Source organism: Mobula birostris, chromosome 18 (genome assembly GCF_030028105.1).
Source record: "Mobula birostris isolate sMobBir1 chromosome 18, sMobBir1.hap1, whole genome shotgun sequence".
Classification (NCBI taxonomy): domain Eukaryota; kingdom Metazoa; phylum Chordata; class Chondrichthyes; order Myliobatiformes; family Myliobatidae; genus Mobula; species Mobula birostris.
In genome coordinates, this window is record NC_092387.1 from 8,354,444 (window position 1) to 8,375,179 (window position 20,736).

At 46.4% G+C, this 20,736-nt stretch overlaps 2 protein-coding genes across 4 annotated transcripts in view; one reads left to right on the plus strand and one right to left on the minus strand.

Annotated features, from left to right (window-relative positions):
- Positions 1–78: 78 nt before the first annotated feature.
- The window catches only part of LOC140211927 (tubulin polyglutamylase ttll6-like), a 73,979-nt gene continuing 53,321 nt past the window's right edge, over positions 79–20,736 (plus strand). For 2 of the 3 annotated variants that reach the window (XM_072282152.1, XM_072282151.1), the window contains exons 1-4: positions 15,710–15,818; positions 17,377–17,677; positions 19,374–19,414; positions 20,138–20,256. In XM_072282152.1, coding sequence (XP_072138253.1) covers positions 15,710–15,818; positions 17,377–17,677; positions 19,374–19,414; positions 20,138–20,256 — 570 coding nt within the window. Of the gene's footprint in view, positions 173–1,176; positions 1,292–5,275; positions 5,433–15,709; positions 15,819–17,376; positions 17,678–19,373; positions 19,415–20,137; positions 20,257–20,736 lie in introns of those variants that run through there. The other variant, XM_072282153.1, reaches the window with a different exon arrangement.
- On the minus strand, positions 6,296–7,568 carry gdpgp1 (GDP-D-glucose phosphorylase 1). The gene has a single exon (XM_072282154.1). It carries the CDS (start codon positions 7,511–7,513, stop codon positions 6,389–6,391), a length of 1,125 nt encoding a protein of 374 aa, XP_072138255.1. The 5' UTR covers positions 7,514–7,568; the 3' UTR covers positions 6,296–6,388.

Genomic DNA, 20,736 nt, shown 5'->3' on the forward strand with positions numbered 1-20,736 from the left:
TGTTTGATGTTTGTTTCAGATTTCCACTATCTACACTTGTTTTTATAATTGTTCCTCCTGTGCTCCAGGGAAAAGGAATCCCAGCTCTCTGTTCCCTCCGGGCAGCGGACACGTTCCCCTCCTCACTACATTCCGGCCCTACCCGAGGATCGGCACCTTGTCTGGTGAAGAGGTTTGTGAGTTCCAGAGATCTGGCGCCTAGCTCCTGGTAGAATCACCCAGGGAGACAGATTCACCTGGGCAGATACATTCACCCGGGGAGATAGAGTCACTCAGGGAGAGAGAGTCACCCGGGGAGAGAGAGTCACCCGGGGGAGATAGAGTTACCAGGGGGGATAGAGTCACCCGGGGAGATAAGGTCACCCGTGGGGATGGGGTCACTCAGGGAGATAGGGTCACTCTGGGAGATAGGGTCACCCGGGGAGATAGAGTCACCCGGAGGAGATAGGGTCACCCGGGGAGACAGGGTCACTCGGGGAGATAGAGTCACCTGGGGAGATAAGGTCACCCGGGGGATGGGGTCACCCACGGAGACAGAGTCAAAGGGGAGGTTCCAGACAGCGATTCAACGGTGGAGCTGGCGGAAGATGTTGACACAGGAAACCGTCCTCGGTCAAGTTGCATTCTATGCCCCTGGTCTGTCCGCGACCACGCAGAGCCCTTCTCCATTAAGGGAATGAATGCATCCTCGCATCCCGGTTCTGTCGGTCCCGACCGGGCTGAACAGCCACGAGAGGACCCAGCAAAAGAACATCATACTCGACCCGAGTGTTCCCTGTCCCGCGCAACCACATCCTTCCGATAGTGTGGTGACCAGAACTGCACACAATGCTCCGACTGTGGTCTGATGTTTGAGAAAGTTGTACTATAACTTCCCTGCTGTAGCAGTCTATCCCCGGCTAATGAAGGTAAATATTTCATACCCTCAGGGATCCTTGGACTGGCTTTGTACACCAAGTCCCCGTTCTTCCTTAATATAATAAGCACTTTATTGACCCGAGTGAGAAATTCCTTCATTACAACAGCAACATTTAAAAACACATTTAACAGTGTGGAGACTTAATAATACATTACAGAATAATAATATACACTATAATTTACCAATGTGCAATTATAATGTATGAAGTAATAAAACAGAGACTATTGCACTGTGATGTATGTTCTTGCATTTGGTAGGAAGGATTTTCTGTAACGATCCCTGTGGCAGCAGAGCTGAATGAGCCTGTTTGAAAGATGCTCCACTGCTTATTCAGTCGGTCATGGAGAGGATGTGCCAGATTGTCCATAACAGGTAAGTTTGCTTAGTGACCTCCTCTCCACCACTAACTCAGAAGAGTCCGGCCGGTATCCAAGGACGGATCCAGCCTTTTTGATGAGTTGATATTAAATACGCAGGGACCAAAGAGGTTTAACGTGTGCGGCTATTCCCTAAACTGCCAACCCTCATCCTGCCCCGTGGGAAGGCATTAGGCATTACGAAATATGGTGCATTTTGGTCCAGTTGTGGAGAACCAAAAAAAAATTGACTTGACAAGTTCCAGGTAGATTTTCTAACGAGAACACTGTACATAGAAACAGCGCCACCAGCTATCGGGAGATGGCATTGTATTTAAAATGTACGGTGCGTTGGGGCCTCATTTCACCATGAAAGGCGCTGCAGAAATCTAAGCCTTTACATAACATGTTGACGAAATATATACACCTCAGCGGTGAAAATTGTCATAGAATAGGCCAGCCATTTGGTCCACGAGGCTGTGCCAATTTATACAGTGTCCTCCTATACATCATCCACACTCCCCCAGTCTTCACATTCTTGTGACTTAAATTTCACCAAACTGTCTGCTTCTGCTGCTCGTTACCTCAGTAATCCATCCTGCACAAAAAAACCTTGCCCCTCACGTCGCCTTTAAATTTCCCTTCCCTAGCTTGTTTTTGACATGTCTACCCTGGGGAAAAGATTCTGTCTGCCTACCCTATCTATACCTCTCGTTATTTTAATTATCTCTAGCAGGTCTGTCAGCCCCAGTGCCCTGGGGTAGGGGTTCCCAAACTGTTTTATGCCATGAACCCCTACAATTAACCGAGGGGTCCATGAACCCCAGGTTGTGAACCCTGCTATATGGTTTGTTCATCTTCTCATTACAGCTCTTACCCTTCAATTCAGGCAACACCTGGTAAACCTCAGAATTAGCTTTATCACTGACATGACATTTGCTGTTTTGCTTGACAGTACAGTGAAATACATACAGTAAAAATATTTTTTTGAAAACTAATTCAAAAAGAGAGCGAAATAGTGACGTCGTGTTCACGGACACGGAAAAATTTCGTTGTTCCTAAAACACAGAGTGTGTGCCTTCACTCTCTCATACCTTCTCCCTGATGGTAATCTTTGGTAGTGTAGTTGTTAACACAATGCTTTTCAGTACAAGTGACCCAGGTTCAATTCCTGCCACTGCCTGTAAGCAGTTTGTACGTCTACCCTGTGGGTTTCCTCCCACATAAAGACATATCAGTTAATTGATCACTGGAAATTACCTCATGACCAGGGTAGTGTTAGATTAGGGGACTGTTGGGCAGTGTGGCTCCAAACCTTATGTCTCGATATATAAAAATATTTCAATAAAAATAGAAATGTTTAAAACTTCACTCACCTCAATTCTGAACGGATTCCACAACACAAAAACTCACTTTCAATGACTACAACTCATGTTCTCAATTTTATTTATTTATCATTGTTTTCTGCTTTTGCACAGTGGTTATTTATCAGTCTTTGCTTATGCGTAGTTTTCATTGATTCTATTGTACTTTATTCTACTGCAAATACCTGCAAGAAAATGAATCTCAGGGTTTTATGGTGACAATGATTAATATAATCTGAATTTGCGGTTTTGTTGGCTCAGTAAGTTTTTATTTTGGAATGACATTACAGTATACCAAGGCCACATCTTTCCCTTGTGGATGTAAATACTGCCAATATTTATTTCCTTTAATACACATTACTGATGGGACTTAGTTGTAATGCATGGCCCCCAGTGACTATACTTCCAAAGTATTGAATTGGCTGGAACGTGTACTGGGACAGTCAGGGCTCATGCAACAGTAGAGAATGTGAGGTAGCCACTGTCCCCAGGCAGGAAGACCATGCAAAATTCCCCACGGTCCTGGCTTCAGACAACCATCACAAGAAACAAACCAGTCATTTACTGAATTGCGTAACAGTTCAGATGGATTGCTGAGCTTTTCAAATGTTAAGTTCTGGTCACCTACCTGCAGGAAAGATGTCAAGTTCTGTTCATTTAGAAATTCAAGTATATTGTGTGCAGCACATTACAGGAAGGACGTGGAGGCTCTGGAAGAGGTGTCAGCCGGATTAGGGAGTATTAGCTGCAAAGGTTGGACAAACTTTGTTTACTCTGGAACACCAGAAGCTGATGGTGAACTGACAGAAGTGGATAAAATAATGAGAACCATAGATAGGGTAGATAGTCAGAACCTCCATATCTGGAATATTGAGAGATGTTTTGGGCCCCAAATCCAAGGAAGGACGTGATGGTGTTAGAGAGGGTTCAGAGGTGGTTTTTGAAGACAATACTGGGAATAAAATGGTTAACATACAACAATCGTTTGATGGCTCTAGGCCTGTACTCACTGTGGGGGCCAGGGAAAGAGAATCTCATTGAAACCCATCCAATATCGAAAAGCTCGGATAGAATGAGCACGGACAGGATGTTTACAATAGTGGGGAGTCTAGGACCAGAGGGCACAGCATCAGAATAAAGGAATGTCCTTTAGAACAGAGACGATGATACATTTTTTTAGCAACAGGGTGGTGATTCTGCAGATGGAGATCCATGAAGGTCAAGTTATTGGGTATATTTAAAGCAGAGGTTTATAAGTACTCAAGACGTCAAAGGTTACAAGGAGAATGGGATTTTGAGGGGAAAAAATGAATCGGCCATGATGAAAGCGACTCAGTAGATTGAATGGCCTAATTCTGCTCCTGTGCCTTATGGTCTTATTCCCAAAGCAGGAACAGTAAGTACTAGAGAACATAACTTCACGGTGAGAGGAAGAGTGTTTGAATGGCCTAATTCTGCTCCCATGTCTTAAGGTCTTGTTCCCAAAGTAGGAACGGTAAATACTAACGAGCATAGCTTTACGGTGAGTGGGAGTGTTTGACACAGATGTATGAGGGAAGTTTATTTTACACAGAGAGGGATAGGTACACTGTCAGGTCAGGGGAGGTGGTGGAAGAGGTTAAAACAGAAACACTTAAAAGGCACGTGAATTCACATACAGACACGTAAATGATAGATCATATGTGGAGTTTAAATTGGCATCGAGGTCAGCACAAACACTGTGGGCCGAAGGGCTCTGTTCTATGTATTATTGTATTAATTTGGCGATGTGTCATTGACATGAAACACTAAGTGTCTCTCTGCAGATGCTGCCTGACCTGCTGAATACCTGCAGCACTGTCCATATTTCTTCCATGTTTCCAGCATCCGCAGCTCTTAAATTGTCAAACACAGTCCTCATACAGATTGTTAGAAACAGTCTTCATTTGTAGGTACCTGGTTCCCTAGCTGATATACCAGCTTTGAACAATTGGGTGTAAAAGAACTGAAGGTGTCCAAAGTCTAAAACAAAAATCAGAAAATTCCAAAAATGCTCAGCTCAGACTTCATCCTTGCAACAAAAAAAAAGCCTTCCCGCCTGAAGCACAGCCGGTTTCTCTTACCACAGAAGCAGCCTGACCCATTGAGTATTTCTAGGTAGTCTATTTGCAAACAAAGGCGTGCAGCAGCCAACAGGAGGTGAATTTCCTCCAACAGAGTTGCTTCCATGTTACCATATCATTCAAGTATTTCCGTGGGTAGCAGTCCAAATGCCTCAACATCAACCCAATGTCAAACTCATGAGATCTCGGAAAACGCAGGCGGCCAGAGGTTTCCGGTCCGACACTGAGCCAGCCTGCTCCACAGAGGCCCAAAGGTAACCTGCTGGACTGGAACCTCAGGGTGCTTCCGTCAATTCCAGCATCAGCTCACCAACTCTTTTAGTTCCTAGAGCAGTTCAAACTGAGGCACCCAGAGCCACGTTAAGGCCCCGACTTCAAGCTCAAAGGTTGATTGATATAAATAACTCATTTACACATCTCCACACAGGATGGTCCAGCCTGTGTGTTTGTCTTGCAGTAACCCTGGAGATAATGTTTCCTGTCTCTCTGCTGAGCTTTAGCTGTCCCGATGTTGATATTATTTCCAATTTACAGCCAGAGAAGTATTTTCATCCGGAAATTCCCGATTGTCAGCAGTGACCCAGGTCCAGTCGGCTTCATTCCAAGATCAGCAGTGGACCGGAAGTAGAGAGGGCAGCCAATGCTTTCCCCCAAGGAAGCAGCAGCCAATACCAGAGCACATCCTTTTAAGGTGAGCGGAGGAAAGGTCAAAGTTTTCTTTATAAAACACACATGAAGTGGGAGGTGTGTGGAATGACGAGGTGGGGGTAGGGGCTAATATATTAGGGAAATTTAAGGAACTGTTAGGTAGGCACATGGATGAAAGCAAAATGGAGGACCATGGGAGGGAAGGGTTAAGTTAATTGTGCAGAGGGTTAAAACATCAGCACAACATGCACTGTTTTATGTTCTATTCCAGCAGCGGGAGAGCAGGCATGCCAACCACCCGGGAAACACAGGAGATGGCTGATAGTGGAAATATGGAGCAAAGAGCAGGAGGAACTCAGCTGGTCAGTCAGCATCTGTGGAAGGAAATGAACAAGAGAGTCCCGACAAAGGGTCTCGACCTGAAACATTGACTACCCATTTCCCTCCATAGATGCTACCTGATCTGCTGAATTTCTCCAGCAACCTTGCAAGTCACAACCACCACTCTGACTGTTTGGGGTAGGTGAGACTAGCAGGGGAAGAGTTTTTCCTGAGGAATGTGGGGGTGGTGATAGGAAAGTGGATAGATTCATCGGTGACTTTAGAGATACAGCATGGTTTGGGCACTTCTAGCCTTTCAAGTAGTGCATCAACCCACCAATTTAACCCTAGCCTAATCACGGGACAATTTACAATGACCAATTAACCTATGACTTTGAACTGTGGGAAGAAACCAGGGCCCACAGAGGAAACCCACATGCACATGGATAGAAAAGACGTACAAACGTCTTACAGAGGACGCCAGGACTGAACCCCAAAGTCCCGAAGTGTAATAACGCCACGCTAACCGCCCCATGCCGTAGGACAGGATTAGACGGGCCGAGTGGCCTCGTTCTGTTCCCCTTTTGCTGGGAGGCAGAGGGGCCGTGGCCGGGGGTACCGGGAGGGGTGAGGGGTGACAGGATAACGGGAAGCAGCCGCACTGGGTGCACTGTGGGTTCAGGGCAGCGGCAGCGCCGCTATCTCGGCGCACAGCCGTGAGAAGTGCTCGGCGGGCAGCTGCTCCTCGCCGATGGCCCGCAGCGCCGACTCCTCGGTCAGGCTCTCGAAGTGCCGGGCCGTCTTGACGGGCAGGAAGCCGGCCAGCTCGCAGACGGCCACGTTGAAGGCCGACTCGTCCTTGGCACCGAAGCAGGGAGTGCGCGGCCACACGATGAGCCGCACGCCGTCCCGGCTCTCGGGCCCGGGCCCGGGCCCCGGCCCCGGCCCCGGCCCCAGCGGGCAGCCGCGGCTCACCAGCAGGTTGTGGGCGAGCGAGCGGCGCAGCAGCAGGTCGCTGACGGCCAGCAGCGTGTCCGCCACCTCGGCGCGGTCGCGGGCTCGGCCGCCCGAGTAGAGCGCCAGCCCCCGGGTGTAGTGGCCGCAGAGCCGGTGGAGCCGGGCCCCGACGCCGGCCTCGCCCAGCGGCTCGGTGGGCACGGACTCCACCTGCAGCCGGTGCGGCAGGTAGAAGCCGTGCAGGTGCAGGTGGTTGACGGAGGCGAAGGCGCCCAGGCTGTTGAAGCCGACCCGGAAGGCGGGCTCGGAGCTCAGGAAGACCAGCTCGAGGGCCCGGAGCACCGCGGCTCGAGTCAGGGCCTGCGGCCGCAGCAGCTCGGGCTCGGGCAGCAGCAGGACGTGGCCGTAGGCCAGGGGGCTGACGTTGATTATCAACAGGGCCTCGGCACCGCCGGCCTCGGGGCTCGGGCTCGGGCGCAGGCGGAAGAGGAGCTCCCGGCGTGGGACGCGGCTGAAGTTGAAGCGCTGCGGGTCGAAGGGCTGCCGCACGCTGAGGATCTCCTGAGGCTTGCGGCGCTCGGTGGCCCGCCGGACGTTGAGCTGCGCCAGCAGGCGGCACCTCCCCGGCAGCTCCCGCACCGGCAGCTCGGGCTCCCACAGCCGGTAACGGAAGCAGCCGGCTCGCATCCTCCGCTCCCAGGCCAAGCGCAGCGCCTCGTCGAAGCGGGAGTCGGGCCGCGCTCCATCCCAGCGGATGCCGCTCCGCATCAGGTCTCGCTCCGTGTAGACGAAGTCGGGCTCGGGCTCCGGCTCAGGCCTCGGTCTTTCCTGCTCTTGCTCTCCCATCAGAACGGATCCCGGACCGGGCTCGCAGCCTGCCGCCAGCCCGCGACGTCATCGCCACGCCTCCTGTTTCCATGGTTTCCAGGTCGCCCAGGACAGCGCCTGCGCACTCTCCCAGCGGGAATTCAAACCATTCCAGTGCCTGTTGGGGTTGTGTGGGGCAGAAACGGACCTTCGGCCCTCCATGTGTGTGCCAGCCCTCTACACCTGCTTTGAAATGTCTGTCTGACTGTCCCTGAAACGCAGTGACTATCTTTCATTTACTCCGTGGAAAATAAACTTCCCCTTCAGATCCCTCTTAAAACTCCTTCTAACCTTAAACTTATGCTCCCTGTTATTGATATCCTCACCCTTCTTCTCTCATTTTATAAACTCTGTTAGTTCTCCCCCCTCAGCCCCTCTGCTACAAGGAAAACAACTGTAACCTAGTCGGGCTCTTCTCGGAGCTGAAAAACTCCATCCCACACTCTCTCTAGCGCAGGGGTTTCCAAACTGTTTTTGTGCCATGGACCAATACCATCAAGCTGCCCAGGTTGGGCTCTCCCTCAGTATTGAACAGAACATGGTGATCCTCGAACTGGTGCTGTAGACCAAATGCTCTTTATCGGTTACAGCTCAGCATTTAATACCTTCATCCCCTCAAAACTAATCAATAAGTTCCAAGACCTTGGCCTCAATACCTCCTTGTGCCATGGGATCCTCAATTTTCCTATTTGCAGACCCCAGTCAGTTCGGATTGGCAAAAACACTTCCTTCTCGGAGGCCATCAGTACAGGTGCACCCCAGGGCTGTGTGCTTAGTCCCCAACTTTTCTCACTTTACACTTATGGCTGTGGCTAAGCACTGCTCCAAAGTCATATTCAAGGTTGGTGATGACAACACTGTTGTGGGCCGAATCAAAGGTGGAGATGAATCATCATACAGGTGGGAGATTGAAAATTTGTCTGAGTGGTGCCCTAACAACAACTTCTCACTCAGTGTCAGCAAGACCAAGGAACTGATTGTAGACTTCAGCAGAGGGAAACCAGACGTCCATGAGCCTGTACTCACTGGAGGATCAGAGATGGAGAGGGTCAGTAACTTTACATCCTGGGTGTTACTATTTCAGGGGATCTGTCTTGGACCCGACATGTGAGGGCAATGGTGAAGAAAGCACGGCATCACCTCTACCCCTCGAGAGTCTGCGGAGATTTGACATGACATCAAATACTTTGACAAACTTTTATAGATGTGTATTGACTGGCTGCATCACAGCCTGGTGTGGAAGCACCAATGCCTTTGAATGGAAAATCCTACAAAAGGTAGTGGATTCGGCCCAGTACATCATAGGTAAGGCCCTCACATGAAACACCGTTGTAGTAAAGCAGCACCATTAGAGATCCCCACCACCCAGGTCGTGCTGTTTTCTCACTGCTGCCATCAGGTAGTAGGTACAGCAGCCTTATAACTCGCACCACCAGTTTCAAGCACAGTTACCATCCAACAACATCAATCTCTTGAACAAAAGGGGATAGCTACACTCAGTTGCCCATCCACTGAGTTGTTCCCATAACCAATGGTCTCACTTTAAGGACTCTTTATCCGGTTACCTCATAGTCTCATTATTTATTGCTATTTATCAATATTTGTATTTACACATTTTGTTGTCTTCTGCACTCGGTTGATCTGTTGTTACTATTCTATAGATTTGCTGAGTATGCCCACAGGAAAATGAATTTCAGGGTTGTGTATGGTGACATGTATGTACTGTGATAATAAAATTAACTTTTCATTACTTTTTGAATGATCATTGGTGCCAGATGGGGTGGTTTGAATCTCAGAAAGTGCTGATTGCCTGGGATTTTCATGCACAACTGTCTCTAGAGTTTGCAGAGAATGATGCAAAAAATAAAAACATCCAATGAGTGACAGTTCTGTGGGTGCAGGAGGGAGCTAATGAAGTGGCCACTGAGTGTACAATCTCTCTAAGTGATGCACACACACAGAGGCACAACCACAACCACACATAATCTTACCCATAACCTATTGATTGGTGTGTGGGTGTTGTTCCTGTTCCCAAACCAGATGGCACGGTGAGGATCTGTGTTGATCTAACAAAAGTGAATAATCCAGTGAGTTGGGAGAAGTTTATTCTGCTCTCTGTTGAGCACACACTGGGTATGCTGGGTGGAGCAAAGTTCTTCTCCAAACTAGATGCGAACTCAGGGTTCTGGCAGAACCATTTAGCTCCTGAGTCACAGAAGTTCACAATCTTTATAACACCATATGGAAGCCATCTCTGCCTTGGAGAATTGAAAGTGCAGATTGTTATTAATGATTATGATATAGTTGGGATCACAGAGACATGGCTCCAGGGTGACCAGGGATGGGAGCTCAACGTTCAGGGATATTCAATATTCAGGAGGGATAGACATGAAAGAAAAGGAGGTGGGGTGGCGTTGCTGGTTAAAGAGGAGATTAACGCAATAGAAAGGAAGGAAATAAGCTGGGAAGATGTGGAATCGATATGGGTAGAGCTGCATAACACTAAGGGGCAGAAAACGCTGGTGGGAGTTGTGTACAGACCACCTAACAGTAGTAGTGAGGTTGGAGATGGTATTAAACAGGAAATTAGAAATGTGTGCAATAAAGGAACAGCAGTTATAATGGGTGACTTCAATCTACATGTAGATTGGGTGAACCAAATTGGTAAAGGTGCTGAGGAAGAGGATTTCTTGGAATGTATGCGGGATGGTTTTTTGAACCAACTAGAGAGCAGGCTATTTTAGACTGGGTTTTGAGCAATGAGGAAGGGTTAATTAGCAATCTTGTCGTGAGAGGCCCCTTGGGTAAGAGTGACCATAATATGGTGGAATTCTTCATTAAGATGGAGAGTGACATAGTTAATTCAGAAACAAAGGTTCTGAACTTAAAGAAGGGTAACTTTGAAGGTATGAGACGTGAATTAGCTAAGATAGACTGGCAAATGACACTTAAAGGATTGACGGTGGATATGCAATGGCAAGCATTTAAGGATTGCATGGACGAACTACAACAATTGTTCATCCCAGTTTGGCAAAAGAATAAGTCAAGGAAGGTAGTGCACCCGTGGCTGACAAGAGAAATTAGGGATAGTATCAATTCCAAAGAAGAAGCGTACAAATTAGCCAGAAAAAGTGGCTCACCTGAGGACTGGGAGAAATTCAGAGTTCAGTAGAGGAGGACAAAGGGCTTAATTAGGAAGGGGAAAAAAGATTATGAGAGAAAGCTGGCAGGGAACATAAAAACTGACTGTAAAAGCTTTTATAGATATGTAAAAAGGAAAAGACTGGTAAAGACAAATGTAGGTCCCCTACAGACAGAAACAGGTGAATTGATTATGGGGAGCAAGGACATGGCAGACCAATTGAATAATTACTTTGGTTCTGTCTTCACTAAGGAGGACATAAATAATCTTCCAGAAATAGTAGGGGACAGAGGGTCCAGTGAGATGGAGGAACTGAGTGAAATACATGTTAGTAGGGAAGTGGTGTTAGGTAAATTGAAGGGATTAAAGGCAGATAAATCCCTAGGGCCAGATGGTCTGCATCCCAGAGTGCTTAAGGAAGTAGCCCAAGAAATAGTGGATGCATTAGTGATAATTTTTCAAAACTCGTTAGATTCTGGACTAGTTCCTGAGGATTGGAGGGTGGCTAATGTAACCCCACTTTTTAAAAAAGGAGGGAGAGAGAAACCGGGGAATTATAGACCAGTTAGCCTAACGTCGGTGGTGGGGAAACTGCTGGAGTCAATTATCAAAGATGTGATAACAGCACATTTGGAAAGCGGTGAAATCATCGGACAAAGTCAGCATGGATTTGTGAAAGGAAAATCATGTCTGACGAATCTCATAGAATTTTTTGAGGATGTAACTAGTAGAGTGGATAGGGGAGAACCAGTGGATGTGGTATATTTGGATTTTCAAAAGGCTTTTGACAAGGTCCCACACAGGAGATTAGTGTGCAAACTTAAAGCACACGGTATTGGGGGTAAAGTATTGATGTGGATAGAGAATTGGTTGGCAGACAGAAAGCAAAGAGTGGGAATAAATGGGACCTTTTCAGAATGGCAGGCGGTGACTAGTGGGGTACCGCAAGGCTCAGTGCTGGGACCCCAGTTGTTTACAATATATATTAATGACTTGGATGAGAGAATTAAATGCAACATCTCCAAGTTTGCGGATGACACGAAGCTGGGCGGCAGTGTTAGCTGTGAGGAGGATGCTAAGAGGATGCAGGGTGACTTGGATAGGTTGGGTGAGTGGGCAAATTCATGGCAGATGCAATTTAATGTGGATAAATGTGAAGTTATCCACTTTGATGGCAAAAATAGGAAAACAGATTATTATCTGCATGGTGGCCGATTAGGAAAAGGGGAGGTGCAACGAGACCTGGGTGTCATTATACAACAGTCATTGAAAGTGGGCATGCAGGTACAGCAGGCGGTGAATAAGGCAAATGGTATGCTGGCATTTATAGCGAGAGGATTCGAGTACAGGAGCAGGGAGGTACTACTGCAGTTGTACAAGGCCTTGGTGAGACCACACCTGGAGTATTGTGTGCAGTTTTGGTCCCCTAATCTGAGGAAAGACATCCTTGCCATAGAGGGAGTACAAAGAAGGTTCACCAGATTGATTCCTGGGATGGCAGGACTTTCATATGAAGAAAGACTGGATGAACTAGGCTTGTACTCGTTGGAATTTAGAAGATTGAGGGGGGATCTGATTGAAATGTATAAAATTCTAAAGGGATTGGACAGGCTAGATGCAGGAAGATTGTTCCCGATGTTGGGGAAGTCCAGAACGAGGGGTCACAGTTTGAGGATAAAAGGGAAGCCTTTTAGGACTGAGATTAGGAAAAACTTCTTCACACAGAGAGTGGTGAATCTGTGGAATTCTCTGCCACAGGAAACAGTTGAGGCCAGTTCATTGGCTATATTTAAGAGGGAGTTAGACATGGCCCTTATGGCTACGGGGATCAGGGGGTATGGAGGGAAGGCTGGTGCAGGGTTCTGAGTTGGATGATCAGCCATGATCATAATAAATGGCGGTGCAGGCTCGAAGGGCCGAATGGCCTACTCCTGCACCTATTTTCTATGTTCCTATGTTTCAAGAGACTTCTTTATGGCATATCATCGGACCCTGAACTCTTTCAGGTGAGGATGATCAAATTTTGGAGGGAATGGTCTGCCACATGGACGATATACTCATCTTTGGAGGCTCAAGTGAAGAACATGACAAAAGAGTGGAAGCTGCCTTGGAGAAACTGAAACAAGCTGGAATCTCCCTGAACAAAAAGAAATGTGAATTTGCAAAGTTGGAGGTGAAGTTCTCAGGTCACAAACAATCCTCAGAGGGAGTGCAACCAGATTCAGACAAAATGGCAGGAGTTTGAAACATGGAACAACCTATGAATGTATCAGAGATCCCAGTTTCCTTGGCAGAGTAAACCAGCTGGCAAAGTTCATTCCAGATTTGGTAGAGAAAACAAAGCCACTACATTACCTTCTCTTAGATCTGAGATGCACCACAGAAGTCATTCTCATCACTTAAACCAGAGCTTATCTTTCCGCCAACATTGGCATTCTTTGATCTGAAGTAAGCAATCAAGGTCTCAGCTGACAAATTGGCAGGAGTTTGGGAGTGCTCATGCAAGACTACAGTGGTATATGGAAACCGGTAGCATATGAATCAAGACCACCGAGTCCTGCTGAACAGTGTTACATCCAAATCGAGAAGGAGATGCTGGGGGCTTGTGAAAACTTCAGCTGCTACTTGATAGGCGATAATTTCCCATTTGAAACAGACCACAAACTACTTGTCAGCCTCCTCTGCTCAAAACACTTGGATGACTTACCTCCACGTCTGCAAAGATTCAGAATGAGGTTTATGCAATTCTGTTATGATATTGAACATGTCCCTGGCAAATTTTTCCCAACACCAGACACTGTCGAGGATGCCATGCAAAAGTCAGTGGATGGAAGTTGACTCTGCCCTCATGGAAGACACCAACATCTACTTAGCTCAAGTATGTGAAAGCTTTTCTGCATCACAGAGTAAACTGGATGAAATTCATGCTGAGCTGAAAAAGGACCAAATCTGCAGCAAGGTCATGAAATACTGTGAGCATGGATGGCCAGCTGTTCCAAAAGGAGCTCATGAATCAGACCTTACTGGCTCCAAAGAGACACACTCACCATACTTGATGGTTTGCTGCTAAAGGGCTCCAGACTCGTCATTCCTGCTTCTATGCACAGCTAACGTCATCAGTCAAATCCACCAAGGATATCAAGGCACTGAAAAATGTTGTCTAAGAGCAAGGCAATCCATGTGGTGACCTGGTCTGAGCTCACAGCTGGGAGATTGTGTAAAACAATGTGAAGCATGCAGAAAACTGCACAAAATTCATGCTGAATTCCCACAGAATTCACAGACTTTCATGGAAAATTGCAGGAACAGACATTTTCGAGCTGAAAAGAGACAAATATCTTCTCACTGTGGATTACAATTCATGGAATGTTGATGTGTCCAAGCTGTCCTCTACAATGTTAGCAGGAGATATACAGCACCTGAAAGCCGTATTTGTTCACCATGGAATACCAGAGACACTTGTGTCAGACAACGGTCCACTGTTCAGCTGCTGAAAATTCGAAGCCTGTGCTAAGGACGATGAGTTCAAACTCCAGACAAGCAGTCCACAGTACCCACAGGCAGATGGAGAAGCAGAAAGAAGGGTGCAGACTGTTAGAAGTCTCCTACTGAAGGCAGAAGATTCCTACAAAACGCTGCCAGCTCAATGCTCTACACCTCTTGCGAAATGTTACAGTCCATCAGAGCTGGTGGCGGGCTGGAGACTGAGCACAAGCCTGCCCTTTCTTCCTCCCCTTCCCCAGCCTCACTCACCAGACTTAGACAAAGTGGGAAAATCTGAGACGAACGGCGTGAGAAAACAAAGAGCATGCACGATCTCAGACACTGAGCAAAGTCTTTGTTGCCGCTCGGGAGTGGCGAAGCTGTCTGGGTTTCAGACCAATCCATCAAAGGAACAACAGTCCAGCAGCATGATCGTTTGTGTCAGAACATCACGAGGTGAAATCAGGTGGAACACGCATGTACTCGTGTGCCTTCAAAGTCCACGAAAGGTAAAGGAAGAACTAGAGTGACCAGCACCACCTACCTGAGGTGGACACACCTGTTCCAGGTCCCCCATCCACTCCAACATGTCCAGAAACCTACACCTGATATGCTCATTTACCTGTCCCACCACAGACATATACTCCATAGCCTAATAGCTTAGGGCAAGTGACTAAAGAGGCAAAATAATCCTCTCTCTTTGCCCGAGTGTTCAGGCAGTCCACCCTGACCTCCATTAGATTTTTAAAAAAGAGTTCTAATGTTGAAAACGTTCCTGAAACTGAGATTGTTCTTTAAAAGATGGTGAAAAAGGAGGATAACAAAGACAGCGATGGTTATAATGCTGGCAATTCTTTTTAGTTTCTGTAAGGAACATAATCAGAATCAGGTTTATTATCACCGGCATGTGACGTGAAATTTGTTAAGTTCCGTGCTCTGGTTAAAGTGAACTGAATCGCTCAATTTCAGTGACTATAAATTGAATGCAGTTCTATGGACGAGGAGTACGTATTTTTCCTTTTTTTCGGGGGGGGGGATTAGTGGTAGTCAGTAGAGTTGACCACTCCCACATAGGAGTTCACATACTGTACAAAGAGGGCTATAAAGTTCAGTTAGGATCCTGCACGCTGGCGACCTTGTGTGCTCCGCACGATCCCTCAGTAACAGACACCACTTTGTTATATTCCATATACCTTCAGCACTTCAGCGCGATGTGTTGGCACATGCATGGAAAACTTAGTTGGAACGGAATCATCGGCAGTTTACATCACATAAGCAGCATTCACGAAATAAATCTTTACAAGTAAACGCAATTAGAAAAGTTCATTGTAATGCAAATTGTTAATGTTTGCGAGCAGTATGTTTAGTTCTGCATATCCTATGTTTTAAATGTAGTCAATAAATGACCCGATCAAAACCAGAACCGGTCAGGTTGTGTTCAATAGGGAAGTCCCTTGAACCAATGGAGAGCGACTTGCTGTGCAGCAACCAATAGTAACGAGTTTCATCTCTCTACGTATGTAATTAACATAACACGCTCAAGGCCACCAATGAAAAAGCGAAGCCCGTGGACTAATCAGGCTGAGCGTCCGGTTGTCATGGTTACGAGAGGAGCCGCGGCTGCGGTGAGGCCTGGTCGGTGGGGCGGGTGTGCGTCAGGTTAGTGTTGTCCGGTTCTCCGTTAAACCCAGAGATCGGTGCTGGTGGCCTGCCTCGCAGGCCTCTGCGGTTCCCCGGGCATATTCCTGAGGCCAGTTTCACGCCTCAGCTCCATGACAAGGCGGCCCAGGGAGCCCTAGCAACCGGCCTGTTACTGAACCGGGTTGATTTGTTGCAAATGCTAAACAGGGGATAAACCAGTAACCCTCCCAAAAGATTTAATTCTTGTACGATAACAATTTCGAAGAGGTTGCTGTGGGTTTTAATATTCATTATCAATGCATATTTGAACGTGGAAATCGCTGTCTCCTCGTTAAAAAAGTCTTAAATTGGGTAGAAGGGGATAAAACGATCATACACGGTCACATTAAATCTGATTACCATAAAATGCAGTGTAAACACTGGTTAGAAGCATGAAGATGATAAAGAGATTGAATCTTCAAATTACATATGTTCAAATATGTAAATAGAATGTTACAGAAAATGTCAGACAGTCAGCAGGTCGGGCAGCATCTATGGAGAGGAATAAGCAGTTGATGTTTTGGACTGAGTTCTGATGAAGGGTCTCAGCCCGTAATTTTGACTGTTTATTCCTCTCCATTGGTGCTTCCTGACCTGTTGAGTTCCTCCATCATTTAGGGGGTGGGAATAGGGAAGGATTTGAGAACTTGGTCAAGAATTTTAAAATAATAGCATTTTGTAGGCAGAGGACAATGTGGTCACAAGACTGATGGATGAAAATTAGCCCAGTGTCGAAGATACATCCAGCTTATAAGAAGGATGTGTGCTGGGTGTGCAGTGCAAATGTCGGGTCTCAGGTATTGTTATGCAAGCTAGGGCATTGCACAGATCTGTAGGGGAGGATTGGAGCTCCTTTGGTTATGGATGAAGGCCTGTTGCTCAAACAGCTATATCAATTGGATTTAAAAATAAATCTCAGGGTATTATATGGTGATCTATATATACTTTGATAATAAATTTACTTTGAAATTTGAAAAAATCAACAATTACAGAGAAGAAAGCATTGTATAAAAATAAAATTAGATATAAGAATAACTGTGAAAAAATACAGGAACACCAGGAAGTATTTACAACGTAAACAGCATTATAAAAGATCTTCTTCTTCTTAGCCCATCACCCCTTCTGGGGCACAGGCCGCTGACAGCGACTTGCCCGAGTCCTCTGTCCTTGGGCCAGTCTTTCAAATTGTCCCCAGGTATAGAGATCATTCCTCTGCCGTGGAAGAGCTCTTTGGATCTCCTGTTGGGATTTCTGCAGCACTGGGTTTTTACGGGATGAGGTTGCTGACCCCATGCCCAACCCTCCTCCTTTTGCAGCTGGGTTTGGGACCGTCCAGGGTGGAGTTATTATAAAAAATAACACACACAAGATGTGGGAGGAACTCAGCAGGGCAGGTAATGTCTATGTAAAAGAATAAGCAGCCGACGTTTCAGGCCAAGACCCTTCATCAGGACTGATGCCTTATGAAAGGTACACCTAGCTGATTAATCTAAGTCAGAGGATTCTTATGTAAGTCTTTTTATTCTCTCTTACAAAGTCACCATGAATGCATCTGGAGGCAGGAGTGATTCTGAGGGAGATTCCGTTGAGGAGGAAGCAGAAAATGAAGAAGAGAGTCCATCTGAGGGGTCAGAGGACGAAAATGAATCCACTCCAAGTAAAGTAGATGTGATTAGAAACAGCCCAACAGCTCAGGAGTTGCTGAGCTGTGCCATGCAACAGCAAGAAGCAAGGGACGGAGAGGATCTTCACAAACAGGAGCTCGACTTGCCCAAACAGAAAAGCAAAGAGAACAATGTTAAAGAGGATCCAGTCAAAAAGAAAAAGAAGAGGCGAAGGTATAGTCAGAATCAACTTTTATGATTATTTCACCAGGTCTTTTGTGCTTTTACCAGTACAATTAAATGTTCCCCATTGATCTGCACACTGACAAGTGAAATTTGTGAACACACCTCACATTGACTCAATATCAAGCTTAATCAGCACCAAAAAAAGAGCAGTGAGGTAGTGTTCATGGGTTCTATGTCCATTTAGAAATCAAATGGCAGAGGGGAAGAGGCTGTTCCTGAATCGCTGAGTGTGTGCCTTCAGGCTTCTGTACCTCCTTCCTGATGGTAACAATGAGAAGAGGGCATGCCCTGGGTACTGGGGAGTTTTCAAAGGTTTCAAAGGTACATTTAATGTCAGAGAAATGTATACAATATACATCCTGAAATGTTTTTTCTTCACAACCATCCACGAAAACAGAGGAGTGCCCCCAAAGAGTGAATGACAGTTAAATGTTAGAACCCCAAAGTCCCCCCCCCCAGCTCCCCTCCCTCCCGCGCATAAGCAGCAGCAAGCAACAATCCCCCTCCCCCCACCGGCAAAAAAAAGCATTGGCACCCACCACCAAGCGTGAGCAAAGCATCAGCAAAGACACAGATTTGCAGTACCCCAAAGACTACTTGTTCACCTGGTATTCAGCATACCACAGGCTCTCTCTCTCCCTAATAAGGGAGAAAGAGATGTCTCCGTTTCACAGCGAAAGGTGAGACATAACAAACAACTCACTGGTTTACGATGTTAGAAGTCCGTTGCGTCACTTTTTCTGAGCTCTGTGCCCAAAGATCTCTGGTTTCTGGGCACACAGCCAGAGATCTTCGGAGTCCCCCGACGACACACCGATTTCCTGCCGTACAACTCTCTGCAGCTTACTGTGATCCTGTGCAGTAGCACCACACTCCCCACCCCCCATACCAGACAGTGATGCAGCCAGTCAGAATGCTCTCCACGGTTCATCTGTAGAAGTTTTCGAGTGTTTTAGGTGACAAACAAAATCTCCTCAAACTCCTGATGAAATATAGCCGCTGTCTTGTCTTCTTTATAGCTGCATCGATAATGTTGGGACCAGGTTAGATCCTCAGAGATCCTGACACCCAGGAACTTGAAATTGCTCACTCTCTCCACTTCTGATCCCTCTATGTGGACTGGTATGTGTTCCTTCACCTTACCCTTCCTGAAGTCCACAATCAGCTCTTTTGTCTTACTGATGTTGAGTGCCAGCTTGTTATTGTAACACCACTCAACACACTGGTATATCTCGCTCCCTCTTGTACACCCTCTTGTCAACAATGGTTGTATCATCAGCAAATTTATAGATGGCTTTTGAGCTTTGCCTAGCCACACAGTCATGGGTGTAGAGAGAGTAGAGCAGTGGGCTAAGCACACACCCCTGTGGTACGTCAGCGTTGATTGTCAGCAAGGTGGAGAAGTTATTACTAGTCCACACAGATTGTGATCCTCTGGTTACGCAGTCGAGGATCCACTTGCAAAGGGAGGTACAGAGGCCCAGGTTCCACCATATTTCAGTGATACTCCCTCATAGCAACCATTTCAACTCAAACACACAACTTAAACCAGGCAGTCTATCACAGGGTTAATACTTGGACTGATGTGTCTGGCTTGGGGCCACTCCATTGCATAGACTAGTACAGCTTAGGGTATCTGGGTTAATGCTGTTGTCTTTCACTCCCTATCTCTTCTGTTTTGCAGGTTCATTGGTGTCAATCTGATCAATTGCAAGTATGAAAGTGGTAAGTTCCAATGTAATTAAGGGATTAATAGGCCAGGGAGACTTGCTCAGACCAGTTTTCCCCCTCCAATCTTATTCACCCTCCCTAGACACTATTTTTGGGTGCAATCCCTTTAGCATCATTCCACCTTTTGTGTCTCATGTCACAATGTGAGTTTTGATGGTGTGCGTCAATTAGCCTTTTCAACTTTGAGCTATTTTGTGAATCCCACTCCATTTGTGGTGTTTCTGATGTCCAATACAAGGACTGTTTGGCTGAAATCATAATCTGCAGTTAATTCCATCACACCCACCCTTCTCTGCCCCATAGATTATCATCAGATAAAGAAATTTACAACTAATGTCTCCTGCTGGCTGCTATGGCTGTACTCTGTAAAAATTCAACACAGACCTGCAGATGTTTTGGTAGTCTGATTTCTAAATGTCCATTTTGGTTAGTATTCTGTTTCAATAGTTAAATCGACTTACCAAATGTGATAATGACTGATTCAATTACATTGCTTAGAATTACTAAACCAGCTAGTAAATGATTTATTGACATTTTCTCTTCTTGTCTCCTCCTTTCTTTATGCTTTAATCTTATGAGTAGTTTGTTAACCATTTGTCTTTATTATTCCTTCACTTTTTGTAATTCTCTTTCCAACTTTGTATCCTTCCCCAGTAGTCTGTGCCTCACTGTCTCTCCATTACGATGGTTGGTTTATGTCTCCACTCTGTGTTCTAGTCCGCCGTGCAGCTCGTCGATATGGACTGAAGGAGGTTGAAGAGGATGAGGAATGGATATTGTACTGGACTGACACATCTGTTTCTCATGAGAGAGTTATGGAAATGAAGCGATTTCAGGTCAGTGCACTGGGGAGAAAAAGAAGAAACTAACAAAATGTAGTAGCAACACACACAAGTTGCTGGGGGAACTCAGCAGCCCAGCCAGCATCTATGGAAAAGAGTAAACAGTTGAGGTTTCGGGCTGAGACCCTTCATTGGGACTGGAAAGGAAGGGAGTGAGGGGAGGAAGAAGTATAAAATGGCAGGTGATCGGTGAAACCGGGAGAGGGGTAGAGGTGAAGTAAAGAGCTGGGAAGTTGATTGGTGAAAGAGATAAAGGGCTGGAGGAGAGGGAATCTGATAGGAGAGCGTAGAAGACTATGGAAGAAAGGGAAGGGGGAGGAAAACCAGAGGGAGTTGATGGACAGGTCAGGAGATAAGGTGAAAGAGGAAACTGAAATAGGGGAATGTTGAAAGAGAGGAGAAGGGAGCAATTACCAGAAGTTTGAGAAATCGATGTTCATGCCATCTGGTTGGAAGCTACCCGAATGAAATAGG